General features: G+C 37.7%; 1 protein-coding gene across 6 annotated transcripts in view; it reads left to right on the top strand.

Annotated features, from left to right (window-relative positions):
• The first annotated feature begins 11,924 nt into the window (after positions 1 to 11,924).
• slmapa (sarcolemma associated protein a) overlaps positions 11,925 to 23,990 on the top strand; it is a 189,457-nt gene continuing 177,391 nt past the window's right edge. For all 6 annotated transcript variants that reach the window (XM_061940986.2, XM_061940978.2, XM_061940963.2 and 3 more), the window contains exon 1: positions 11,925 to 13,590. In XM_061940986.2, the coding sequence (XP_061796970.2) occupies positions 13,393 to 13,590 (198 nt within the window). In that variant the 5' untranslated portion in view covers positions 11,925 to 13,392. The remainder of the gene's footprint in view (positions 13,591 to 23,990) is intronic.

Genomic DNA, 23,990 nt, shown 5'->3' with positions numbered 1-23,990 from the left:
AGGGTTAGGGTTAGGGTTAAGATTAGGGTTAAGGTTAGGGTTAGGGTTAAGATTAGGGTTAGGGTAAAAAAATTTTTAAAAAGTTAAAAAAAAGTTAGGGTTAGGGTTAGGGTTAGGGTTAGGGTTAATTAAGATTAGGGTTAGGGTAACATTTTTTTTAAAAAGTTAAAAAAAAGTTAAAAAAGTTGAAAAAATAAAAAAAAATTAAAAGAATTAAAAACATTTTTAAAAATATTAAAAATATTTTAAAAATGTTTTAAAAAAATTAAAAAATTTAAAAAAAAATTAAAAAAAAAATTTAATTTAAAAAATTTAAAAAAAATTTTTAAAAATTAAAAAAAAATTAAATTTTTTTTAAAAAAATTAAATTTTTTAAAAACATTTTTAAATTTAAAAAAAAAAAATTAAAAATATTTTTGAAAATTTAAAATTTAAAAAAAAAATTTAAAAAATTTAATTTTTTAAAAAAAAAGTTAAAAAAATTAAAAAAATTTTTTTTTTTAAGTTAAAACATGATTTTCAAGGTTAAAAATGATTTTCAAGGTAAACAAATGATTTTCAAGGTAAATATATATATATATATATATATATATACATATATATATATATATAGCTGAGATAGGCTCCAGCGCCCCCCGCGACCCCGAAGGGAATAAGCGATAGAAATGGATGGATGGATGGATATATATATAATATATATACATATATATATATACATATATATATATATATATATATATATATATATATATGCATATATATGCATATATATATGTATATATATATAAATATATATATATATATATATATATATATATATATATATATATATATTCATCCATCCATTTTCTACCGCTTATTCCCTTCGGGGTCGCGGGGGGCGCTGGAGCCTATCTCAGCTACAATCGGGCGGAAGGCAGGGTACACCCTGGACAAGTCGCCACCTCATCGCAGGGCCAACACAGATAGACAGACAACATTCACACTCACATCCACACACTAGGGCCAATTTAGTGTTGCCAATCAACTTATCCCCAGGTGCATGTCTTTGGAGGTGGGAGGAAGCCGGAGTACCCGGAGGGAACCCACGCAGTCAGGGGGAGGACATGCAAACTCCACACAGAAAGATCCCGAGCCCGGGATTGAACCCAAGACTACTCAGGACCTTCGTATTGTGAGGCAGATGCACTAACCCCTCTGCCACCGTGAAGCCCTATATATATATATATATATATATATATATATTTATTTTTTTTAGTAATTATTTTCCAAAAATAACACCAGCCAAAACACATAACAAACAGAGGAAAAACAAAACACACAAGACAAAGCAAATAAAACCAAACAAACAAAACCAAATTGTTTATCAGGAAGCACCTCTTTCCGCCCAAGAGTGACACCTCGAACTGAAATGTGTCGAAAGAGTGGCGCATCGCGTTTGACATCGATTTTCGTCTCCAGTATTGAGAAAAATAAAAAATTTTGGAACAAAATCAGGTAAATTTATTTTTGTTTTGTTTTTTCTGTTTATTTGGCTCATTGACCAGAGCTGTTTGTGTCTTATATATTTCAGCCATTCGGAAAAAACAAAAAGCATTTTTCCCCCCCCAACGCTTTGGACCCTGCGGCTTAAAAACGGTGCGGTTGATTTATGGATTTTTCTTCGCAAAAACGGACATTATGTTTTGTATTTGAGTGAACAGAAAGATAAATAAAACCATTTTTCCGCTGGATTTGAGTTGTTTCTCCTCCTATACTCAACTGAGTAAATCAACATTAACATCTAATTAATTAAGTGGCAGTGTGACTCAAGCACAATCACATAAATCAGTTTTGTTTCCCAAATCCTTTAAAAGGAGCTCAGAGGGAGCAGGCCACGGCTCACAGATAAAGAATTGGAAAGAGCACACCTAACATACAGTTTAGGCCAAAAGTTTGGACACACCTTCTCATTTCAATGAGTTTTCTTTATTTTCATGACTATTTACATTGTAGATTGTCACATCAAAACTATGAATGAACACATGTGGAGTTATGTGCTTAACAAAAAAAGGTGAAATTACTGAAAACATGTTTTAAATTCTAGTTTCTTCAAAATAGCCACCCTTTGCTCGGATTACTGCTCTGCACACTCTTGGCATTCTCTCCACGAGCTTCAAGAGGTAGTCACCTGAAATGGTTTTCACTTCACTGGTGTGCTTGAAGCTCATCGGGAGAATGCCAAGAGTGTGCTAAGCAGTAATCAGAGCAAAGGGTGGTTATTTTGAAGAAACTAGAATTTAAAACATGTTTTCTGTTATTCCACCTTTTTTTTGTTAAGTACCGTATTTTTCGGACCATAAGTCGCAGGTTTTTTCATAGTTTGGCCCCAGGAGCGACTTATGTGTGAAATGATTAACACATTAGCGTAAAATATCAAATTATATTTTTTATGTCATTCACGTTGTCATGACTTGGTCCTGGGTGTTTGCTTTTCCGGAATGCAACGGAAAGTTGGCTCGGGCGAGACGGGAATGTAAATACATGATTTATTTAATATATCAAAATAAAGTACAAACAAAAAGCGCGCACAGTGGCAGAGAACAAACTATGAAAGCAAAAGACTATAGCAAAAAAAAGTACAAACGAAAAGCGCGCACAGTGGCGGAGAACAAACTATGAAACCAAAAGACTATAGCATTAATAAACAAAACTTACTTGGCATGGACAAAAAGGAGCAGCATGAACGATGGACATGAAAAAAGAGTCAGAAATGTGCAGAGCATAAATGTGGGGATGTCACCAGAAAGACAAACTGAAAAACAATGAACTTAAATACTACAGACATGATTAACGAAAACAGGTGCATGACTCAAAACGTGAAACAGGTGCGTGACGTGACAGGTGAAAACTAATGGGTTGCTATGGTGACAAACAAGAGTGCACAATGAGTCCAAACGTGGAACAGGTGAAACTAATGGGTAATCATGGAAACAAGACAAGGGAGTGAAAAGCCAGAAACTAAAGAGTCCAATAACTAAACAAAACATGACTAAAACAAAACATGATTACACAGACATGACACACGTAAGAGACTAGACGTATAAGATTTCATGGGATTTAGCGATTAGGAGTGACAGATTGTTTGGTAAACGTATAGCATGTTCTATATGTTATAGTTATTTGAATGTTGTTATGTTACGTTAACATACCAGTTGGTTATTTATGCCTCATATAACGTACACTTATTCAGCCTGTTGTTCACTATTCTTTATTTATTTTAAATTGCCTTTCAATTGTCTATTCTTGGTGTTGGCTTTTATCAAATACATTTCCCCAAAAAATGCGACTTATACTCCAGTGCGACTTATACAGTATATGGTTTTTTTTCCCTTCTTTATTATGCATTTTCGGCCGGTGCGACTTATACTCCGGAGCGACTTATACTCCGAAAAATACGGTACATAACTCCACATGTGTTCATTCATAGTTTTGATGTGACAATCTACAATGTAAATAGTCATGAAAATAAAGAAAACGCATTGAATGAGAAGGTGTGTCCAAACTTTTGGCCCCCAAAGAGCCCCAACAGAACTCCGTACCTGTCATGTCTGTGTAATCATGTTTTGTTTAGTTTAGTTATTGGACTCTTTAGTTTCTGGCTTTTCACTCCCTTGTCTTGTTTCCATGGTTACCCATTAGTTTCACCTGTTCCACGTTTGGACTCATTGTGCACTCTTGTTTGTCACCATAGCAACCCATTAGTTTTCACCTGCCCTCACGACTCACGCACCTGTCTTTAATCATGTCACTATTATTTAAACCCATTGTTGCCAGGAAGTCTCCCTGGCGACATCATACCCCTGACTTTCTGCTTCTCACTCTGTTTACCTCTGCGCACTTCATGCCATGTCAAGTAAGTTTTTTCTATTCATGCCACAGTTAGCGACTTTTGTTCATGTCCATAGATTTTTGCCCACGTGCAAGTCTTTTTGTTTCGTTAGTCAAGTTTGTGCTTCCGCCTTGAGCGCGCTTTTTGTTCCTTTGTTAGTGTAAAATAAATAATGTCTTCACCTTCACGCCATGTCTGGTCCATATGTTCATTTGCACCACAGGAGAACAAACCACGCCATAGTCCAAGTCGTGACAGTACCATGTATTTTTGGGGACTAAACAGTGTGGGGCGGCCATCTGCCTCGACTGGTTAGCATTGAATGAGTTATAAAGGTAAATGAGTGAACAATGCACAAAGCTATATTGTAGTATGTCACTGTTAAAAGACACATGTAATTAACCAAAATATGTTTGTTATTCTTAAATTTTGTCTATTTTTTGGGGGGGGGATAAAAAGTTGTACGGTAAAAGTGGACATACAGTAGGCCTACATGCTTTTCATTTGACAGGAATTGACAGTATAACGTATTCTTAATAATATATGCTGATTAAATTACGTATATCTGTTCATCTTTTGAAAAACGTGGATCTATGTGTTTATGTATGTGTATATTAGTGTTTAGCAGGGCCGGCCCGTGGCATAGGCCGTATAGGCAAATGCTAAGGGCGCCGTCCATCAGGGGGCGCCACGCCAGTGCCACAAATGTTGGAGAAAAAAAAAAAAAAAGTTGGTACTATTATTTCTAAATACAAAAAAATAATCCCACGTTAATTAAAATGCAAAGTAAAGCCTATATAATAGAAATATTATTTGTTACAACATTACGCCCCAACGACCCCCCCCCCCCCCCCCCAACCCCCCCGTCCCCCCCCGCACGGTGCGCCCCCTCCCTTCCCGTATCATGACTCTTTTTGGACGTCACCACATCAAAAAATCAACACAAGATGTCAAAACGGCCAAAACTGTCAGGTGCCCAGGGAAGAAAAAAAAGAAAAGAAGAGGAGGAGAAACGAGAAAAAGACAGAGGTAGCAGGTAGGTAACGTTAGCCTACATGAAATTATTTGTCTGTTACAGAATGTGATAGTAACCTGGCTTTTTAGCATTAAGCTAATGTTACATGATTCGGCAATTGCTAATCAATAAATAGCTAGTTCTGTTTTAACGTCTGGTTAATATTGTGGAGGGGGCTAAATTGTTATGGAAAATAATAATGTAATGTTAGGTAATTACAGTACTCCCACCTTACATTCCTCAGGGACATTTGTATTAGATCTTTTAAGCAGGTGTTTTTTGTTTACATTGTTATTGCCTTCTGGTTAGCTAATGTTTGCCCTGCAGGTAATAGTCACTTTTCCACCCCTTTATATATTAGGTATAGTTGTAAGCCTAGTTGTTAAAGTGCACATCATTAATGTTAATTAAGCAATATGCATGTAAAAAATATTGTATTTCATATATTAATTTTTTATTTTTTGCATTCATTTATTTATTCATATTTTTTTTTATCTTGTTAACTATTCTGATTGTTAATTTGCTTTCTTTAAGTAAAAAAAAGGTCAAAGACAAAGCTATTCGGTTTCTTGTGAGTATATACACTTCACTGCCGATGTGGGGGGGCGCCACCTAAAATCTTGCCTAGGGCGCCAGATTGGTTAGGGCCGGGCCTGGTGTTTAGCACCAGCCACTGAAATAAGATGAGAGATCCAGCCTCATTAATACTTGATACAAATGTTCTCCACGAGAGCTTGGTGACTTTCTGAAATCCAACAAAGATTCCCAGTCAGCATTGATTCGATCTCAGCTTCCAACGGACACATTTCTTGACCTCCAAGCAGAATTCGATCCCCCTCGCAAATGATCGACCGCCTCTAAATCAACTCACCGGTGGCGATGCCTTATAAAGAAACTGTGAAATATTTCAACCTAGTGTTACATTTGCGACATATTCATTTAAAATGATATATCAGTGGTTCTTAACCTTGTTGGAGGTACCGAACCCCACCAGTTTCTTATGCGCATTCACCGAACCCTTCTTTAGTGAAAAATAAAATGTTGTTTTTAAAAAAATTCAAGACAAAGTTATATGTTTTTGGTAACACTTTAGTATGGGGAACATATTCTAAGTAATAAAGACTTCATTTAGAGTTATTTGTTAGGGTCAGGGTTAGAGGGTTAGGGTTATAATAAGGCCATGCCGAATAAGGCATTAATAAGTACTTAATAATGACTAGTTAAAAGCCAATATGTTACTAATTTGCATGTTAATAAGCAACTAATTAATGGTGAATATGTTCCCCTTACTAAAGTGTTGCCATGTTTTTTTTTACTGGTGCATAAAATGAACCGTGCATGAACATCACATCTCTCGTTTATGTTTTAATTGGTAAACACTTGAACGCAACATTTTTACTACTGATGTACTTAATAGACATTTGAACGCAACAATCTCGTTAATGTTTTACTTGGTAAACACTTGAACACAACATTCTTACTTTTAATGTACTTAGTAGACATTTGAATGCAACACTATTATTTTACTTGGTAAACACTTGAACACACCATCCTTACTATTGATGTACTTAATAGACATTTGAACGCAACACTCCCACTATTATTTTACATGGTAAACACTTGAACACAACATTCTTACTATTGATGTATAATAGACATTTGAACGCAATACTCCTGTTTATGTTTTACTTGGTAAACACTTGAACACAACATTCTTACTATTATGTACTTAATAAACATTTGAACGCAACAGTCTCATTAATGTTTTACTTGGTAAACACTTGAACACAACATTCTTACTATTAAGTACTTAATAGACATTTGAACGCAACAGTCTCGTTAATGTTTTACTTGGTAAACACTTGAACGCAACATTCTTACTATTGATCTACTTAGTAGACATTTGAACGCAACACTCCTGTTTATGTTTTACCTGGTTAACATTTGAACACAACATTCTTACTTTTAATGTACTTAGTAGACATTTGAATGCAACACTATTATTTTACTTGGTAAACACTTGAAAACACCATCCTTACTCTTGATGTACTTAATAGAAATTTGAACGCAACACTCCCACTATTATTTTACATGGTAAACACTTGAACACAACATTCTTACTATTGATGTACTTATACACATTCGAACGCAACACTCCTGTATATGTTTTACTTGGTAAACACTTGAACACAACATTCTTACTATTATGTACTTAATAGACATTTGAACGCAACAATCTCATTAATGTTTTACTTGGTAAACACTTGAACGCAACATTCTTACTATTGATCTACTTAGTAGACATTTGAACGCAACACTCCTGTTTATGTTTTACTTGGTAAACATTTGAACGCAACATTCTTACTATTGATGTACTTAAAACACGTTTGAACGCAACACTCCTGTTTATGTTTTACTTGGTAAACACTTGAACACACTATCCTTACTCTTGATGTACTTAGTAGACATTTGAATGCAACACTATTATTTTACATGGTAAACACTTGAACAAATTCGAACGCAACACTCCTGTATATGTTTTACTTGGTAAACACTTGAACACAACATTCTTACTATTATGTACTTAATAGACATTTGAACGCAACAATCTCGTTAATGTTTTACTTGGTAAACACTTGAACGCAACATTCTTACTATTGATGTACTTAAAACACATTTGAACGCAACACTCCTGTTTATGTTTTACTTGGTAAACACTTGAACACAACATTCTTACTATTAAGTACTTAATAGACATTTGAACGCAACAGTCTCGTTAATGTTTTACTTGGTAAACACTTGAACGCAACATTCTTACTATTGATCTACTTAGTAGACATTTGAACGCAACACTCCTGTTTATGTTTTACTTGGTAAACATTTGAACACAACATTCTTACTTTTAATGTACTTTGTAGACATTTGAATGCAACACTATCATTTTACTTGGTAAACACTTGAACACACCATCCTTACTATTGATGTACTTAGTAGACATTTGAACGCAACACTCCCACTATTATTTTACATGGTAAACACTTGAACACAACATTCTTACTATTATGTACTTAATAGACATTTGAACGCAACAATCTGAGTAATGTTTTACTTGGTAAACACTTGAGCGCAACATTCTTATTATTGATGTACTTAATACACATTTGAACGCAACACTCCTGTTTATGTTTTACTTGTTAAACACTTGAACAGAACATTCTTACTATTATGTACTTAATAGACATTTGAACGCAACAATCTCGTTAATGTGTTACTATATTGAATGAATTAGAATAAACATTAAAACAATTATAATAAAAAGATTTGACAAAAAAAAGACAAAAAGGAAACTACAGTGCATCCGGAAAGTATTCATAGCGCTTCACTTTTTCCACATTTTGTTATGTTATAGCCTTATTCCAAAATGGAATACAATCACATGTGTCTTCAAAATTCTACACACAATAATGAAAATGTGAAAAAGTTGTTTTAAATTTTTGGGCAAATGTATTAAAAATAAAATAAAAAACAAAAAACAACAACACATACATAGGTATTCACAGCCTTTTCCTTAATACTTTGTTTCTAAAAAAAAAAATGTTTTCACATTGTCATTATCGGGTGTAGTGTGTAGAATTATGAGGACAAAAATGAATTTAGCCCATTTTGGAATTAGGCTGTGGAGAAAGTGAAGCGCTTTGAATACTTTCCGGATGCACTGCAAGTATGAGATTACTATATCGCATGAATCAGAATAAACATTATGAAATTGGGAATGTTGGTGCTCAGTATTTGAAGTATTTGAACACATTTCTGTGAATAAATGTCAGGTTCAAACACTGATGACATCTATTAAACAGACAAGAAGCAAGGAATCATGCAGAGACAGAGTTCAATTTGGCTCAATGAGGAGAGACGTTTGGGGCTGCACACTCAGTTACAATCTCCCACCACGCCCTAAGGTCCAGTCCCATGTGCTCCTCTATTTATTTGGGAGGTCCCTGGTTACATCACTGAGGCTGCCTCTGAAGGAAGGGGGGTCATTTCAGCAGCCCCAGTTGGACACAATATATGATTATTCAGAAATGCAAATGCGCTGACACTCATGATATCGCCCTGTCTCTGCTTTGTCTGCGTCACGGTACTCGATGTTCTGGACACAAACACTGATCCGAGACGACTCGCAATCTAAGATTGCGAGATGTCCCTTTGCACAGATAGAAAAGTACAACTTCAGCACAATTGATAATAACTCTAGCAACGGCCTTTAAGCATAAGAGTTGTGTGATAATTTACACCATACTTTGCAACCTTGAGACCTCCGATTTCGGGAGGGGGGGCGTGGTTGACGGTGGGGGCGTGGTTAAGAGAGGAGGAGTATATTGACAGCTAGAATCCACCAAGTCAAGTATTTCATACATATATATATATATATATATATATACACATATATATATATATATGTATATATCTACATACTGAAAATATGCAAACAAAACTGTGTTTAGATAATTGATACTTCAAACTTGCATAAATAAATCTTAATATAACATAACTTGGCTTCTGAGAGCTTCAAAATGTAATGAATAAAATGCTAAAGTTGTTGATAAACAAGCAATTATTTTAATAATTAAATATGGTCATTTTAAATGAATTATTATGATCATTTAAAATTATTTCCAATATGTTTATTTTAATGTATAATTCTATGTAATTCTATGGTAATTAAAATACAATTAATTTTGATGTTTTTAGCAAAATATAGTAAAAATTTATTTAGTTTTTTTTTTTTTTAAATTAATAAATATATTTATTTTTAGGTAAGATAAACATAATACAATTTATCTCTAGTCTGGATGATTTAGTTCTTGTCACCCTGTTGTCCTCCAGTCATAAAAAAAAAGGCTGTCCTCACTCAAGTCCGCATGGAGCTGGAGGGGGCGTGGCCTCCAGCTCCGGCTGGAAATCGGGAGATTTTCGGGAGAATATTTGTCCCGGGAGGTTTTCGGGAGAGGCGCTGAATTTCGGGAGTCTCCCGGAAAATTCGGGAGGGTTGGCATGTATGATTTACACATAATTATTCTAACAATAAAAAATATTCTCATTCTCTTACAAAATAAAATTTTACTAATATATTATATTCAATTATTACCATTGTTTTAATGGTATTTTTTTCATCACCCACAAACTATGTATTTCCTTACCATATACTGTAATTACTAGGGCTGTGAATCTTTGGGTGTCCCACGATTCGATTCAATATCGATTCTTGGGGTCCCGATTTTTTTTTCAATTCAACACAATTCTCGATTCTAAAACGATTTTTTTCCCCGATTCAAAATGATTGTCTATTCATTCAATACATAGGATTTCAGCAGGATCTACCCCAGTCTGCTGACATACAAGCAGAGTAGTAGATTTTTGTAAAAAGCTTTTATAATTGTAAAGGACAATGTTTTATCAACTGATTGCAATAATGTAAATTTGTTTTAACTGTTAAATTAACAAAAAATATGACTTATTTTATCCTTGGGAAAATATTGGACACAGTGTGTTGTCAAGCTTATGAGATGCGATGCAAGTGTAAGCCACTGTGACACTATTGTTCTTTTATTTTTATTTTTTATAAATGTCTAATGATAATGTCAATGAGGGATTTTTAATCACTGCTATGTTGAAATTGTAACTAATATTGATACTGTTGTTGATAATATTCATTTTTGTTTCACTACTTTATGGACAGAATTTCTAGGCGCAGTCAGGGCGTTGAGGGGATCTGGTTTGGTGGCTGCAGGATTAGGTCTCTGCTATTTGCAGATGATGTGGTCCTGATGGCTTCCTCCGGCCAAGATCTTCAGCTCTCACTGGATCGGTTCGCAGCCGAGTGTGAAGCGACTGGGATGGGAATCAGCACCTCCAAGTCCGAGTCCATGGTTCTCGCCCGGAAAAGGGTGGAGTGCCATCTCCGGGTTGGAGAGGAGATCTTGCCCCAAGTGGAGGAGTTCAAGTACCTCAGAGTCTTGTTCACGAGTGGGGGAAGAGTGGATCGTGAGATCGACAGGCGGATCGACAGGCGGATCGACAGGCGGATCGGTGCGGCGTCTTCAGTAATGCGGACGCTGTATCGATCCGTTGTGGTGAAGAAGGAGCTGAGCCGGAAGGCAAAGCTCTCGATTTACCGGTCGATCTACGTTCCCATCCTCACCTATGGTCATGAGTTTTGGGTCATGACCGAAAGGACAAGATCACGGGTACAAGCGGCCGAAATGAGTTTCCTCCGCCGGGTGGCAGGGCTCTCCCTTAGAGATAGGGTGAGAAGCTATGTCATTCGGGGGGAGCTCAAAGTAAAGCCGCTGCTCCTCCACATCGAGAGGAGCCAGATGAGGTGGTTCGGGCATCTGGTCAGGATGCCACCCGAACGCCTCCCTAGGAAGGTGTTTCGGGCACGTCCGACCGGTAGGAGGCCACGGGGAAGACCCAGGACACGCTGGGAAGACTATCTCTCCCGGCTAGCCTGGGAACGCCTCGGGATCCCCCGGGAGGAGCTGGACGAAGTGGCTGGGGAAAGGGAAGTCTGGGCTTCCCTGCTTAAGCTGCTGCCCCCGCGACCCGACCTCGGATAAGCGGAAGAAGATGGATGGATGGATGAATGGATACTTTTGGTTTGTTCTGTGTCGTGTTTGTGTCTCCTCTCAATTGCTCTGTTTATTGCAGTTCTGAGTGTTGCTGGGTCGGGTTTGGTTTTGGAATTGGATTGCATTGTTATGGTATTGCTGTGTATTGTTTTGTTGGATTGATTAATTAAAAAAACAAAAATTACAAATAAATAAAATAAAACAAAATAGATTTTTTTTTAAATGACAATCGATTCTGAATCGCACAACGTGAGCGAATCGATTTTTTCCCACACCCCTAATAATTACTATGTTACTGATTTAAATGACATATCAAATTTGTGAATGTGCTGCGAGCTCAGTTGATGTCGTCGGGTCCCTGAACGCACCGCCAGTCGGCTCTCTGCTTTCACCATGGCCGCCACGACTCGCCGAGGAGGACAACTTCTACATCCCGACCAGGAAACTGTGCCGAGGCAATAAGTTGCAACAGCCGCTGTCCCCTTGGAGCACAGCGAGGCGATGACAGCGCAGTCCGATCGGTGGCGAGTACTGAGGTTTCCCACCCCCACCCCTGGACGTTAACGCGGCACGAGGAGCCATAAAGAAACTCCCCTGCTTTATTTTTTTTTTCCGCGTCCGTGCCTGTCACTTTAGCCGGCTAGCTACGCGAACGCGCCGCAGTCGCGGGGGAAAAAGACGGGGGGCTACGCTTTTTTGGTTTTTCACTCGGAACGTGACCTGTTCGAGGCGGGTGCTGAGAGAACGTCCGAAGGGCCCCGGCGCGGATAAGTTTGTGAGCACTCATTAGCCTAGCCTAGCCTAGCCTAGCCTAGCCTAGCTCGAGCGAGCTAGCCAATTAGCATTGTAGTTACACAAGACGCGCTGCTAATCCACGCATCATCATCGGCATTACCGGGGGTTAGTTAAAGGAACCAAGGGTGGGGGATTTAACCCCTCTACTTAGCACACCCTGCAACTCTTCTGTTGATCCCCTTGCTGATGGTTCTCTTTTTTGGAATAACAATTGCAAACTGCCAAGATTGTGTAGGAAATACAAAACTGCAGCGTTCACTTGGGGTGGTGTGTTGATCCCCTTGTCTGATGGTTCTTTTTTTTTTTTTTTTTGGAATAACAATTGCAAACTGTCAACATTGTGTAGGAAATACAAAACTGCAGCGTTCACTTGGGGTGGTGTGTTGATCCCCTTGTTGTTTTTTTTTTTTTTTTTTTTTTTGAATAACAATTGCAAACTGTCAGATTGTGTAGGAAATACAAAACTGCAGTGTTCACTTGGGGTGGTGTGTTGATCCCCTTGTCTGATGGTTCTTTTTTTTTTGGAATAACAATTGCGTACTGTCAGATTGTGTAGGAAATACAAAACTGCAGCGTTCACCGGGGGTGGTGTCTAATGTTGGCTTTGCTGCAAGAATGGACGCAGTATTTTATTGACTTTGGTGGACAAGTGGCCAGTTTGAACATAGGTCAAATACTGAGGGCTAAAAGATCACATTAATAGTTGCATCCCACCCCGCCCCCCCTTCACACCTCCCCTGCAGTACTGGAATAGTTTGATGGACGCGGGGGGCTGTTTGCCAGACTGTCCCTTCTATAGTCAGTCATGTATGTCTTGACACATACACCTAGTGCCTGCTGTCGGAACCCGGTGTGGTTATGTCCGTGGACGTCTCCTTCACAAACGCAAGACAATGCGTATTAGTTAGTGCCTAGCCAGAGACTACATTGGAGATTAACCCTTAACCACGCTGCCTACACACACAGGCAGGCCACTGTTTTATTAGTCGTCTGGGAATCGAACGTCGACGCCTGCCACTCTGGATCAAGAAAACCCGCCCCTCGTGTCCGGTTGGAGTAACACCCTCAAGCCCAAATCAATGCCTTCACCGCTGGCCGCGTTCGCCTGCCGACCCAACTCTCACCCGTTCCAGGAGAGGCATGTGTACCTGGATGAGCCCGTCAAGATCGGCAGGTCGGTGGCTCGGTGTCGGCCGGCCCAGAACAATGCTACCTTCGACTGCAAGGTGCTGTCCAGGAACCATGCCTTGGTTTGGTTCGACCACAAGACCGGCAAGGTAAGACCAGATGACAACTACCGTATTTTTCGGAGTATAGGTCGCTCCTAGTGATGGGTTGATGAGGCGTCATGAAGCGTTTCGACACATTGCAAAACTGTATTGATACCGTGTCGATACTGTGTCACTAAATACTGACATCTGCTGGACATTAAAAATCCCTACAGGCAACCTATGGACCGACTCAACTGACACTGATTTTATGCCCTAGTACAGGGGTCACCAACCTTTTTGAAACCAAAAACTACTTCTTGGGTACTGATTAATGCGAAGGGCTACCAGTTTGATACACACTTAAATAAATAAATATATTGTCATTTGTAAGTTACACGTAAGTGTGATTTAAACAAGAATAGCTAAATAAATAAATGTATATATATAAAAAAATGGGTATTTCTGTCTGTCATTCCGTCGTACATTTTTTTTTTCCTTTTACGGAAGGTTTTTTGTAGAGAATAAATGATGAAAAAAACACTTAATTGAACGGTTTAAAAGAGGAGAAAACACGAAAAAAATTCAAATAAAATTTTGAAACATGGTTTATCTTCAATTTCGACTCTTTAAAATTCTAAATTCAACCGACAAAAAGAAGAGAAAAACTAGCTAATTTGAATCTTTTTGAAAAAATTTAAAAAAGAATTTATGGAACATCATTAGTAATTTTTCCTGATTAAGATACATTTTAGAATTTTGATGACATGTTTTAAATTGGTTAAAATCCAATCTGCACTTTGTTAGAATATTTAACAAATTGGACCAAGCTATATTTCTAACAAAGACAAATCAGTATTTCTTCTAGATTTTCCAGAACAACAATTTTAAAAGAAATTCAAAATACTTTGAAATAAGATTTAAATTTGATTCTACAGATTTTCTAGATTTGCCAGGATAATTTTTTTGAATTTTAATCATAGTAAGTTTGAAGAAATATTTCACAAATATTCTTTGTCGAAAAACCAGAAAATATTTATTATTCTTTACAATAAAAAAAAAATTTTTTTACTTGAACATTGATTTAAATTGTCAGGAAAGAAGAGGAAGAAATTTAAAAGGTAAAAAGGTATATGTGTTTAAAAATCCTAAAATCATTTTTAAGGTTGTATTTTTTCTCTAAAATTGTATTTCTAAAAGTAATAAGAAGCAAAGTAAAAAATAAATGAATTTATTTAAACAAGTGAAGACCCATCCATCCATCCATCCATTTTCTACCGCTTATTCCAAGTCTTTAAAATATTTTCTTGGATTTTCAAATTCTATTTGAGTTTTGTCTCTTTTAAAATTAAAAATGTCGAGCAAAGCGAGACCAGCTTGCTAGTAAATAAATAAAATTCAGTGCGACACAGTTCGCGTATCGGTCACGTGACCAAAAGAGCTCATGATCGGTCACGTGACTTTCTAAAAGCGGTACGCGCACCGACACAGGGTTTTGCTCTATGAGCTCGACGCATGCGCCGATGCATCGGTGTTGCCGGACCCATCACTAGTCGCTCCGGAGTATAAGTCGCACCGGCCGAAAATGCATAATAAAGAAGGGAAAAACATATATAAGTCGCATTTTTTGGGGAAATGTATTTGCTAAAAGCCAACACCAAGAATAGACATTTGAAAGGCAAGTAGCGGGGGTGTATAATGTAGCTCGGAAGAGTTAGGGCTGCATGGGATTCTTGGTATTTGTTCTGTTGTGTTTATGTTGTGTTACGGTGCAGATGTTCTCCCGAAATGTGTTTGTCATTCTTGTTTGGTGTGGGTTCACAGTGTGGCGCATTATTAGTAAGAGTGTTAAAGTTTTTTTATACCGCCACCGTCAGTGGTGTGTGGTTGTTGACCAAGTATGCCTTGCTGTCGCTCATGTGAGCAAGCAGAAGTCCCATACATGAAGTGCATGTTGACAATAGTTAACATTTTAGCATTGTCAAGAAGATTGCAAATAGAGGGGAGTGGGGGTGGGAAGAGTCAGATGTCTGATGGGTGTTACGTTGATGTTGCAGCAATGCAATGTCCAGAGCACAATTATTGAGGTGGTGAAGAGTGAGGTAATAAAATGGTCAGGGGCATATTTGCTATTGCAAACGGCGCTAGCTTGATTACGTTACGATAGCCCATACAAATATGCACGAAAACGCCACAATGAAACATAAATTGTTTTAGTTATATTGTAAAACTTAAAAACATTGCTTGGAGTGATGAATGAGGAATCATTTTGAGCAGAACTACTATGGACGAGTAGTAGACAAAACTGGACTTTCGGTTCAAGGCAAGAAACAGGGAGTACATTTTCAACCAACAGCAACTGCAGTGAGCAAACTCTTCCAAAAGATGGCGCCGTGGCACAAACAATAACACATCTTTTCTGTGTCTCTGTCGGTGTTGAAAACTATTTGTTGAATATAAAACATTATGGCCTTTAGCGAAGAGAAATTCTTAAATTAGCCTCACAGTTTTATAAGCCGCAGGGTTTATAGCATTGGAAAAAAGTTGCGGCTTGCAGTCTGGAAAATATGGTGCATTTGACTTTAAACGGGCCCTATTATGCAAACACAACTTTTCTTACCTATTGGTACCTGCTGCGGTGTATTTGGGATCTGCATAAGTCCCGAAAATTTGAAATCAAGCCATGGAGACATTGCGGAGATATTTATAAAATAATCTTGCTTTCCTTCCAATTGTCGGAGGCAGATATTTACATATATCCGAATTTAAGTTGTACTTCTTTCATTTCTTAGTCATATTTGAAAACAGCTCGTGTTTTCCATTTATTCTCTTGATGCTCTGTCAGCAAGTATACTATGTGTGTTAACCTTGAGTTCTTTGGAATGTGTTTAGACTAGCATTTGTTTGGTCTACAGAGATGGGACGAGAGAGAGGGTGGTGGGATCGGGAAGACAGACCATTTTGGGAGGCGCAATAGAATGTTCTATGGTTAGACTGGTCTCAATCAATGTATATTGGCAAAGCTTTGAGAATATACAACAAAATACCTATTCTGTCTCTGGTGGTTTTTCAACTCAGCTTTAAGTGTCGGAAAGAACTTGGGAGCGAATTGTGACTTGAATTCCCTGGGAGGAACAACTGGTCCAAAACGCAACAATTTGGGGGCTCGTCCGGGATATATAGTATAAATATACCCAGCATGCCTTGTGCGCGTCCCCGATTGTAGTCTGCGCTTTAGTCAGTTCGCTTGTTCTTTTTCGCTATCCTCTTGTTGTGGAGCATGCATCCTCAGCTGTTGTCATTTCTTATACAAAGTAGCGCTAAAAACTACAACAAAGTTGGTGTGGAGATGACGAGGTCAAAGTGGCGGCACGTAAATAAGACCCGCCCACAAAACGGCCATCACATGCTATGCAGACCACAAGGAAGTGTTTTAAATGTAACACAAATATCATAATATGACCCCTTTTATGTTACATTTGTCAAGTGGTATTTTCACATTTCTGGTCCGAATCAGTTGGACCTTTTATATTTTTGAGCCCAAACACAAAGAGAATGAGTAATACGTTTTAGAAGCCGGATGTAGCTTTATTGAAACACTATTGCATCAGCAGCATTGCTAGGTGCTAAACATACAAACTAACCATAATAAAACAAACACTTACTGTAATATTTCCACTCTCTCTGAGATGTCGACCGACGGAGCGCGTACATAATCCCGCATAGATGAAGAATCAATAGCAATCCTCACAAAGGCTTACTACGTCTTGTTCACCATCTCGGGGGATGTGAAAGTGGACCAGCCTGTCGGTCCATGGTCACATTTGTTTTCTAGCAGGTGAGCGATGCATGAACTATAATCTAGAACAGACCTGGGCAAATTAAGGCCCGGGGCCGGTTAAGCTTTTCAATCTGGCCCGCCGAACATTCCCAAATAATTTTTTTAGACGTTTAAGATGGAAAGTGTAGTTGCCATTATGATGTGCAGTGATGTTTTCTAATGACCGGAATGCTTCGAATCTGCGCTTTTGCATGATATACTCGTTACTATGGTAATCTAATTACAAACCCCGTTTCCATATGAGTTGGGAAATTGTGTTAGATGTAAATATAAACGGAATACAATGATTTGCAAATCCTTTTCAACCCATATTCAATAGAATGCCCTACAAAGACAAGATATTTGATGTTCAAACTCATAAACTTTATTTTTCTTTTGCAAATAATAATTAACTTAGAATTTCATGGCTGCAACACGTGCCAAAGTAGTTGGGAGAGGGCATGTTCACCACTGTGTTACATGGCCTTTCCTTTTAACAACACGTTTGGGAACTGAGGAGACACATTTTTGAAGCTTCTCAGGTGGAATTCTTTCCCATTCTTGCTTGATGTACAGCTTAAGTTGTTCAACAGTCCGGGGGTCTCCGTTGTGCTATTTTAGGCTTCATAATGTGCCACACATTTTCAATGGGAGACAGGTCTGGACTACAGGCAGGCCAGTCTAGTACCCGCACTCTTTTACTATGAAGCCACGTTGATGTAACAGGTGGCTTGGCATTGTCTTGCTGAAATAAGCAGGGGCGTCCATGGTAACGTTGCTTGGATGGCAACATATGTTGCTCCAAAACCTGTATGTACCTTTCAGCATTAATGGTGCCTTCACAGATGTGTAAGTTACCCATGTCTTGGGCACTAATACACCCCCATACCATCACACATGCTGTCTTTTCAACTTTGCGCCTATAACAATCCGGATGGTTCTTTTCCTCTTTGGTCCAGAGGACACGACGTCCACAGTTTCCAAAAACAATTTGAAATGTGGACTCGTCAGACCACAGAACACTTTTCCACTTTGTATCAGTCCATCTTAGATGAGCTCAGGCCCAGCGAAGCCGACGGTGTTTCTGGGTGTTGTTGATAAACGGTTTTCGCCTTGCATAGGAGAATTTTAACTTGCACTTACAGATGTAGCGACCAACTGTAGTTACTGACAATGGGTTTTTGAAGTGTCCCTGAGCCCATGTGGTGATATCCTTTACACACTGATGTCGCTTGTTGATGCAGTACAGCCTGAGGGATGGAAGGTCACGGGCTTAGCTGCTTACGTGCAGTGATTTCTCCAGATTCTCTGAAACCTTTGATGATATTACGGACCGTAGATTGTGAAATCCCTAAATTCCTTGCAATAGCTGGTTGAGAAAGGTTTTTCTTAAACTGTTCAACAATTTGCTCAGGCATTTGTTGACAAAGTGGTGACCCTCGCCCCATCCTTGTTTGTGAATGACTGAGCATTTCATGGAATCTACTTTTATACCCAATCATGGCACCCACCTGTTCCCAATTTGCCTGTTCACCTGTGGGATGTTCCAAATAAATGTTTGATGAGCATTCCTCAACTTTATCAGTATTTATTGCCACCTTTCCCAACTTCTTTGTCACGTGTTGCTGGCATCAAATTCTAAAGTTAATGATTATTTGCAAAAAAAAAAAAAAGTTTATCAGTTTGAACATCAAATATGTTGTCTTTGTAGCATATTCAACTGAATATGGGTTGAAAATGATTTGCAAATCATTGTATTTCGTTTATATTTACATCTATCACAATTTCCCAACTCATATGGAAACGGGGTTTGTAGTTACTATGGTAATCTAAGTCTCAGCAGCTCAGACAAGGCACCAAGCAGTGTGGGTGGGGAGCGTTTCCACAGAGTGTTTCCGGAGCCTGAAATTCGGGTGTCAGGGACAGACGTGGAAGGAGATTTTCACAACAAAGTTCTAAAGCTTAGTGATGTATCACATATATCAGATTGCAGGTGGGTTTATTTTGTACCCTTCACGTTCATATTTCGCTGTTTGTTGCGTTTTTGTTGCGTTTTGCTTGATTGTAAAATATGTCGATCGAGAGTGGGGGTGACGTTCATATGTTGTCAATATTCAGTGTTTTATCCTTTTATAGTTAATATTGTAAATCGCACATTCTTTATTTCCATGTACATTCTGGGTGTCTCATTCAGTAAAAATAAATTAAATTACGTTTAAGGCAGTCTGTCACGAGGTTTTTAGCAATAAATCAGACATTATTGTGAGGTTTTGTATCAGTGTTCCTAAAAATAGATATACCGGCCCCCAGATACATTGTTTTCTCTAAATTTGGCCCCCCAAGTCAAAATAATTGCCCAGGCCTGATCTAGAATTTACTTTAAGCAAGTTTAAGACGAATCAGTAGCAGCCGCCGTCTTAGTGTGTCAACAATAAGCATTAGCTTACTGATATCCATGTACCGCTAAAATAGTCCCTTTTGCGTTACCGCTTATAATAACAATATCACTCATATTTGGTGGATTTTCAGGTCACGACATGTAAATGGAGTATTGTTGGCGCTTCCTGGATTTTTTTAGAGGGTTTTATGAGCGCAATAGAAGACCCCTCCATCTGTTGACTCAAGTCTTAGCTATTTATTTACGGTTTTGAATTAATAAAAAAGCCAAGCATATGTGTTCTTGTCTTACATAAGGATTGTGAATGATACACAGCACACCTCTTTCTAATTTTTGGCATATTTCCAGTATGACTGATCTAATAATATGGTCAAAGTGCAGAGGCTAACGTTACTACAGTCAGTGACGTAGAATCTATGGAAATTGCCGAAGATATTTCGGAGCGGAACATTCAAAATGGCCGACTTGTGGCATTTTGTAATGTTTAGACAGTATTTTCACATACTTTGCGGATTGTAAATACAGTTTTGGACATGGTTTAATGCAGGGGTGCTCATTACGTCGATCGCAAGCTACCGGTCGATCTCGGAGGGTGTGTCAGTCGATCACCAGCCAGGCATTAAAAAAATAGTCCTAAAAATGAGCGATCATAAATCTTCACTATGACGTCACTTTCGTCACTTGATTGACATTCACGGCACCCGAGGGTCTTCTGAGATGACGCTGGCTGCTGCCAGCTCATTAAAATTACCGACTGGAAGGCGAGAAACACTTTATTTCAACAGACTCTGGCGCCGTACCTGTCGTCAAAACTCCACAGACCGACTGCACAGTTGCACAATAAAAGCTCTGCTTCATCCTGCCTGCGCTACCAAAATAAGAGTCTCAAAAAGCTGGCGTGCACAAGCTAGCAAGCTACGGAGTGTGCCGACAATGTATTTCTTGTAAAGTGTATACAAAGGAGTACGGAAGCTGGACAAATAAGATGCCAAAAACCAACCACTTTCATGTGGTATTGGACAGAAAGGAGGACTTTTTTTCTCCTCCATTCGAAAATGCGGACATTATCATCGCTACTGTCTGATTCCAATCAATGCAAGTCATCAGAATCAGGTAATACACCAACTTATATTCTTGTCTTCATGAAAGAAAGGAATCTATATGTGTTAAACATGCTTGTATTATCTTTAAACACCTTTAACTTGTAACAATATTAACTATATGTGTTAAACATGCTGGTATTATCTTTAAACACCTTTAACTTGTAACAATATTAACTATATGTATTAAACATTCTTGTATTATCATTAAACACCTTTAATTTTTTAACAATATTAACTATATGTGTTAAACATGCTTGCATTATCATTAAACACCTTTAACTTGTTAACAAAAACATATATTTCATAAATAAGTAAATATAAATTATATATATGAATGAGGTAGATCCCCACGACTTGATCAATTGAAAAGTAGCTCGCCTGCAGAAAAAGTGTGAGCACCCCTGGTTTAATGGATACAATAAAACACATATAAAGTCAACTTCTTTTTCCACTCTGCTGCTACTTGAAACGCGTCAACTATGTGTGCATGTGCAAGGTGCAATACAGTTGTTATGTCATCATTTTGGAACGACCACACAGATCAATCACTGTTTCTGTTCATTACAAGTACACTCAGTATATCCATCCATTTTCTACTCTCTGTCCCTATAATAACATTTGAAATAATACTAATAAAATAATAAACTAGGCCTGGGCGATTTGTTTTTACAAAACATTATATTCCAGATTTCTCCACCCCTACTTTTTAAAGAAACCATTGAATCCATAGAAAATTCTAAACAAGTTTTTCTTGTATTAGATCGGAAACTCCGACTTAAACAAGTTGAAAAACGTATTGGGGTGTTACCATTTAGTGGACAATTGTACAGAATATGTACTTCACTGTGCAACCTACTAATAAAAAGTCTCAATCAACTAGTAGTTTAAACTACACCGCATCTTACCCTTGTACTTTTTATGGAATAATTTTATAAGAATTCAATTAAGATCTTTCCATGCGGATCAATACCTCTGCTTGAATATAATACTCCTGTTAATAAAAATGTAGCATTGCACTATGTATGCAAATTAGGGCTGGGCGATATATGGAATATACTCGATATATTGCGGGTTTGTCTCTGTGCGATATAGAAAATGACTACCGTATTTTTCGGAGTATAAGTCGCACCGGCCGAAAATGCATAATAAAGAAGGGAAAAAACATATATCGCACTGGAGTATAAGTCGCATTTTTTTGGGGAAAATGTATTTGATAAAACCCAACACCAAGAATAGACATTTGAAAGGCAATTTAAAATAAATAAAGGATAGCGAACAACAGGCTGAATAAGTGTACGTTATATGAGGCATAAATAACCAACTGGTATGTTAACGTAACATATTATGGTAAGAGTCATTCAAATAACTATAACATATAGAACATGCTATACGTTTACCAAACAAATCTGTCACTCCTAATCGCTAAATCCCATGAAATCTTATACGTCTAGTCTCTTACGTGAATGAGATAAATAATATTATTTGATATTTTACGGTAATGTGTTAATAATTTCACACATAAGTCGCTCCTGAGTATAAGTCGCACCCCCGGCCAAACTATGAAAAAACTGCGACTTATAGTCCGAAAAATATGGTATATCGTGATTAGGGCTACAACTAACGATTAATTTGATAATTGATTAATCTGTTGATTATTACTTCAATTAATAATCGGATAAAAGAGACAAACTAAATTTCTATCCTTTCCAATATTTTATTGAAAAAAAAAACAGCATACTGGCACCATACTTATTTACTTATTTTGATTATTGTTTCTCAGCTGTTTGTACATGTTGCAGTTTATAAATAAAGGTTTATAAAAAAAAAAAAAATTATAATAAAAAAATTGCCTCTGCGACGAATCGATGACTAAATTAATTGCCAACTATTTTTATAATCGATTTTAATCGATTTAATCGATTAGTTGTTGCAGCCCTAATCGTAATATTGGAGTATACGTTCCCACGCAGTTGCTTTTAGCAGCGGGCATTACACTACAGGCTCTCCTCACTCTTTCTTGTCTCTCCTTCTCACAGAGACATAAAACAAGCGCACCTTGTTACGTATGTCACATACTGTCCCGCGTGCAACGTCATACGCCCTCGCGGAGCAGAGAGGTAGCAGCATGGGTAACATTAGCTGTGGTGCAAGCGGAGTGGTGCGAGTGGTAATACGAGAGAAAGAAGGTGCGAATCTGGTAACAAATGAAGGAAGAATAATTAATTCCCAAGAAAAACAGCACAGGGTCCATCGTCTGGCGGTGGTTTGGCTTCAAGCGGGAAAATGTTGAACAGACAACCGTAATTTGTCAAGTATGCGGCAAAGGCGTTTCTACAAAAAGTAGCATTACTGCTAATTTGTAGCATCATTTGAAAAGTCACCCACTAGAGAATAAAGAGTGCTTGAAACTCCGCATGTCAACATCTCCGTTCGGTGCCACACCCACAAAATGCCCAAGCAACCATTTCCACATCAACACCGTATGAAAAAAATAGTGAACAACAGAAGGAGATAACGTCCGCAGGAACCTACCACATAGTGAAGGACATACACTATTTGATTTCCTATTATGCAGCTCATTTTTATTTGACACTTATTGAAATATCTTGTGTGACATCATGCACAAAAGTGCACTTTATTTGTTTTGAACTTTTGTAGAGGCGTTCTGTACAAAAAGTGCACTTTAATTTAGTGTTGTTTTGATATGTCATCTTAGTGACATCATGCACAAAAGTGCACTCATAGCTTGTTTTAAAATGTCTCTGACAATCTTGCACTTTCTGTTTTGAAATGACATGAATGTTTGTGCCACTGCTTAATAACTCTTTAATAAATACACTTTTAGTTGTGATTTCCCTCTCTGCATGAAAGTTTAAAATGAGTATATATTAATGCAGTATAAACAAGAATGTTTTAATGTAGACACATAGAATCATCATACTGCTGTGATTATATGCATCAAGTGTTCATTCAAGGCTAAGGCAAAATATCCAGATATCAATGGTGTATCGCGACATGGCCTAAAAAGAATCAGATATTAATAAAAGGCCATATCGCCCAGCCTTAATGCAAATAAACAATCTCCAACATTGAGATCAATAAAGTGCAAACTTCTGTCTTGAATAACATACTGATGTGAATAAAAATG

The sequence above is a fragment of the Nerophis lumbriciformis genome, linkage group LG03, assembly GCF_033978685.3.
Source record: "Nerophis lumbriciformis linkage group LG03, RoL_Nlum_v2.1, whole genome shotgun sequence".
NCBI classification, from domain to species: domain Eukaryota; kingdom Metazoa; phylum Chordata; class Actinopteri; order Syngnathiformes; family Syngnathidae; genus Nerophis; species Nerophis lumbriciformis.
The sequence above is the reverse complement of the archived record's forward strand: the minus strand, read 5'-3'. Positions and strand labels throughout refer to the sequence as shown.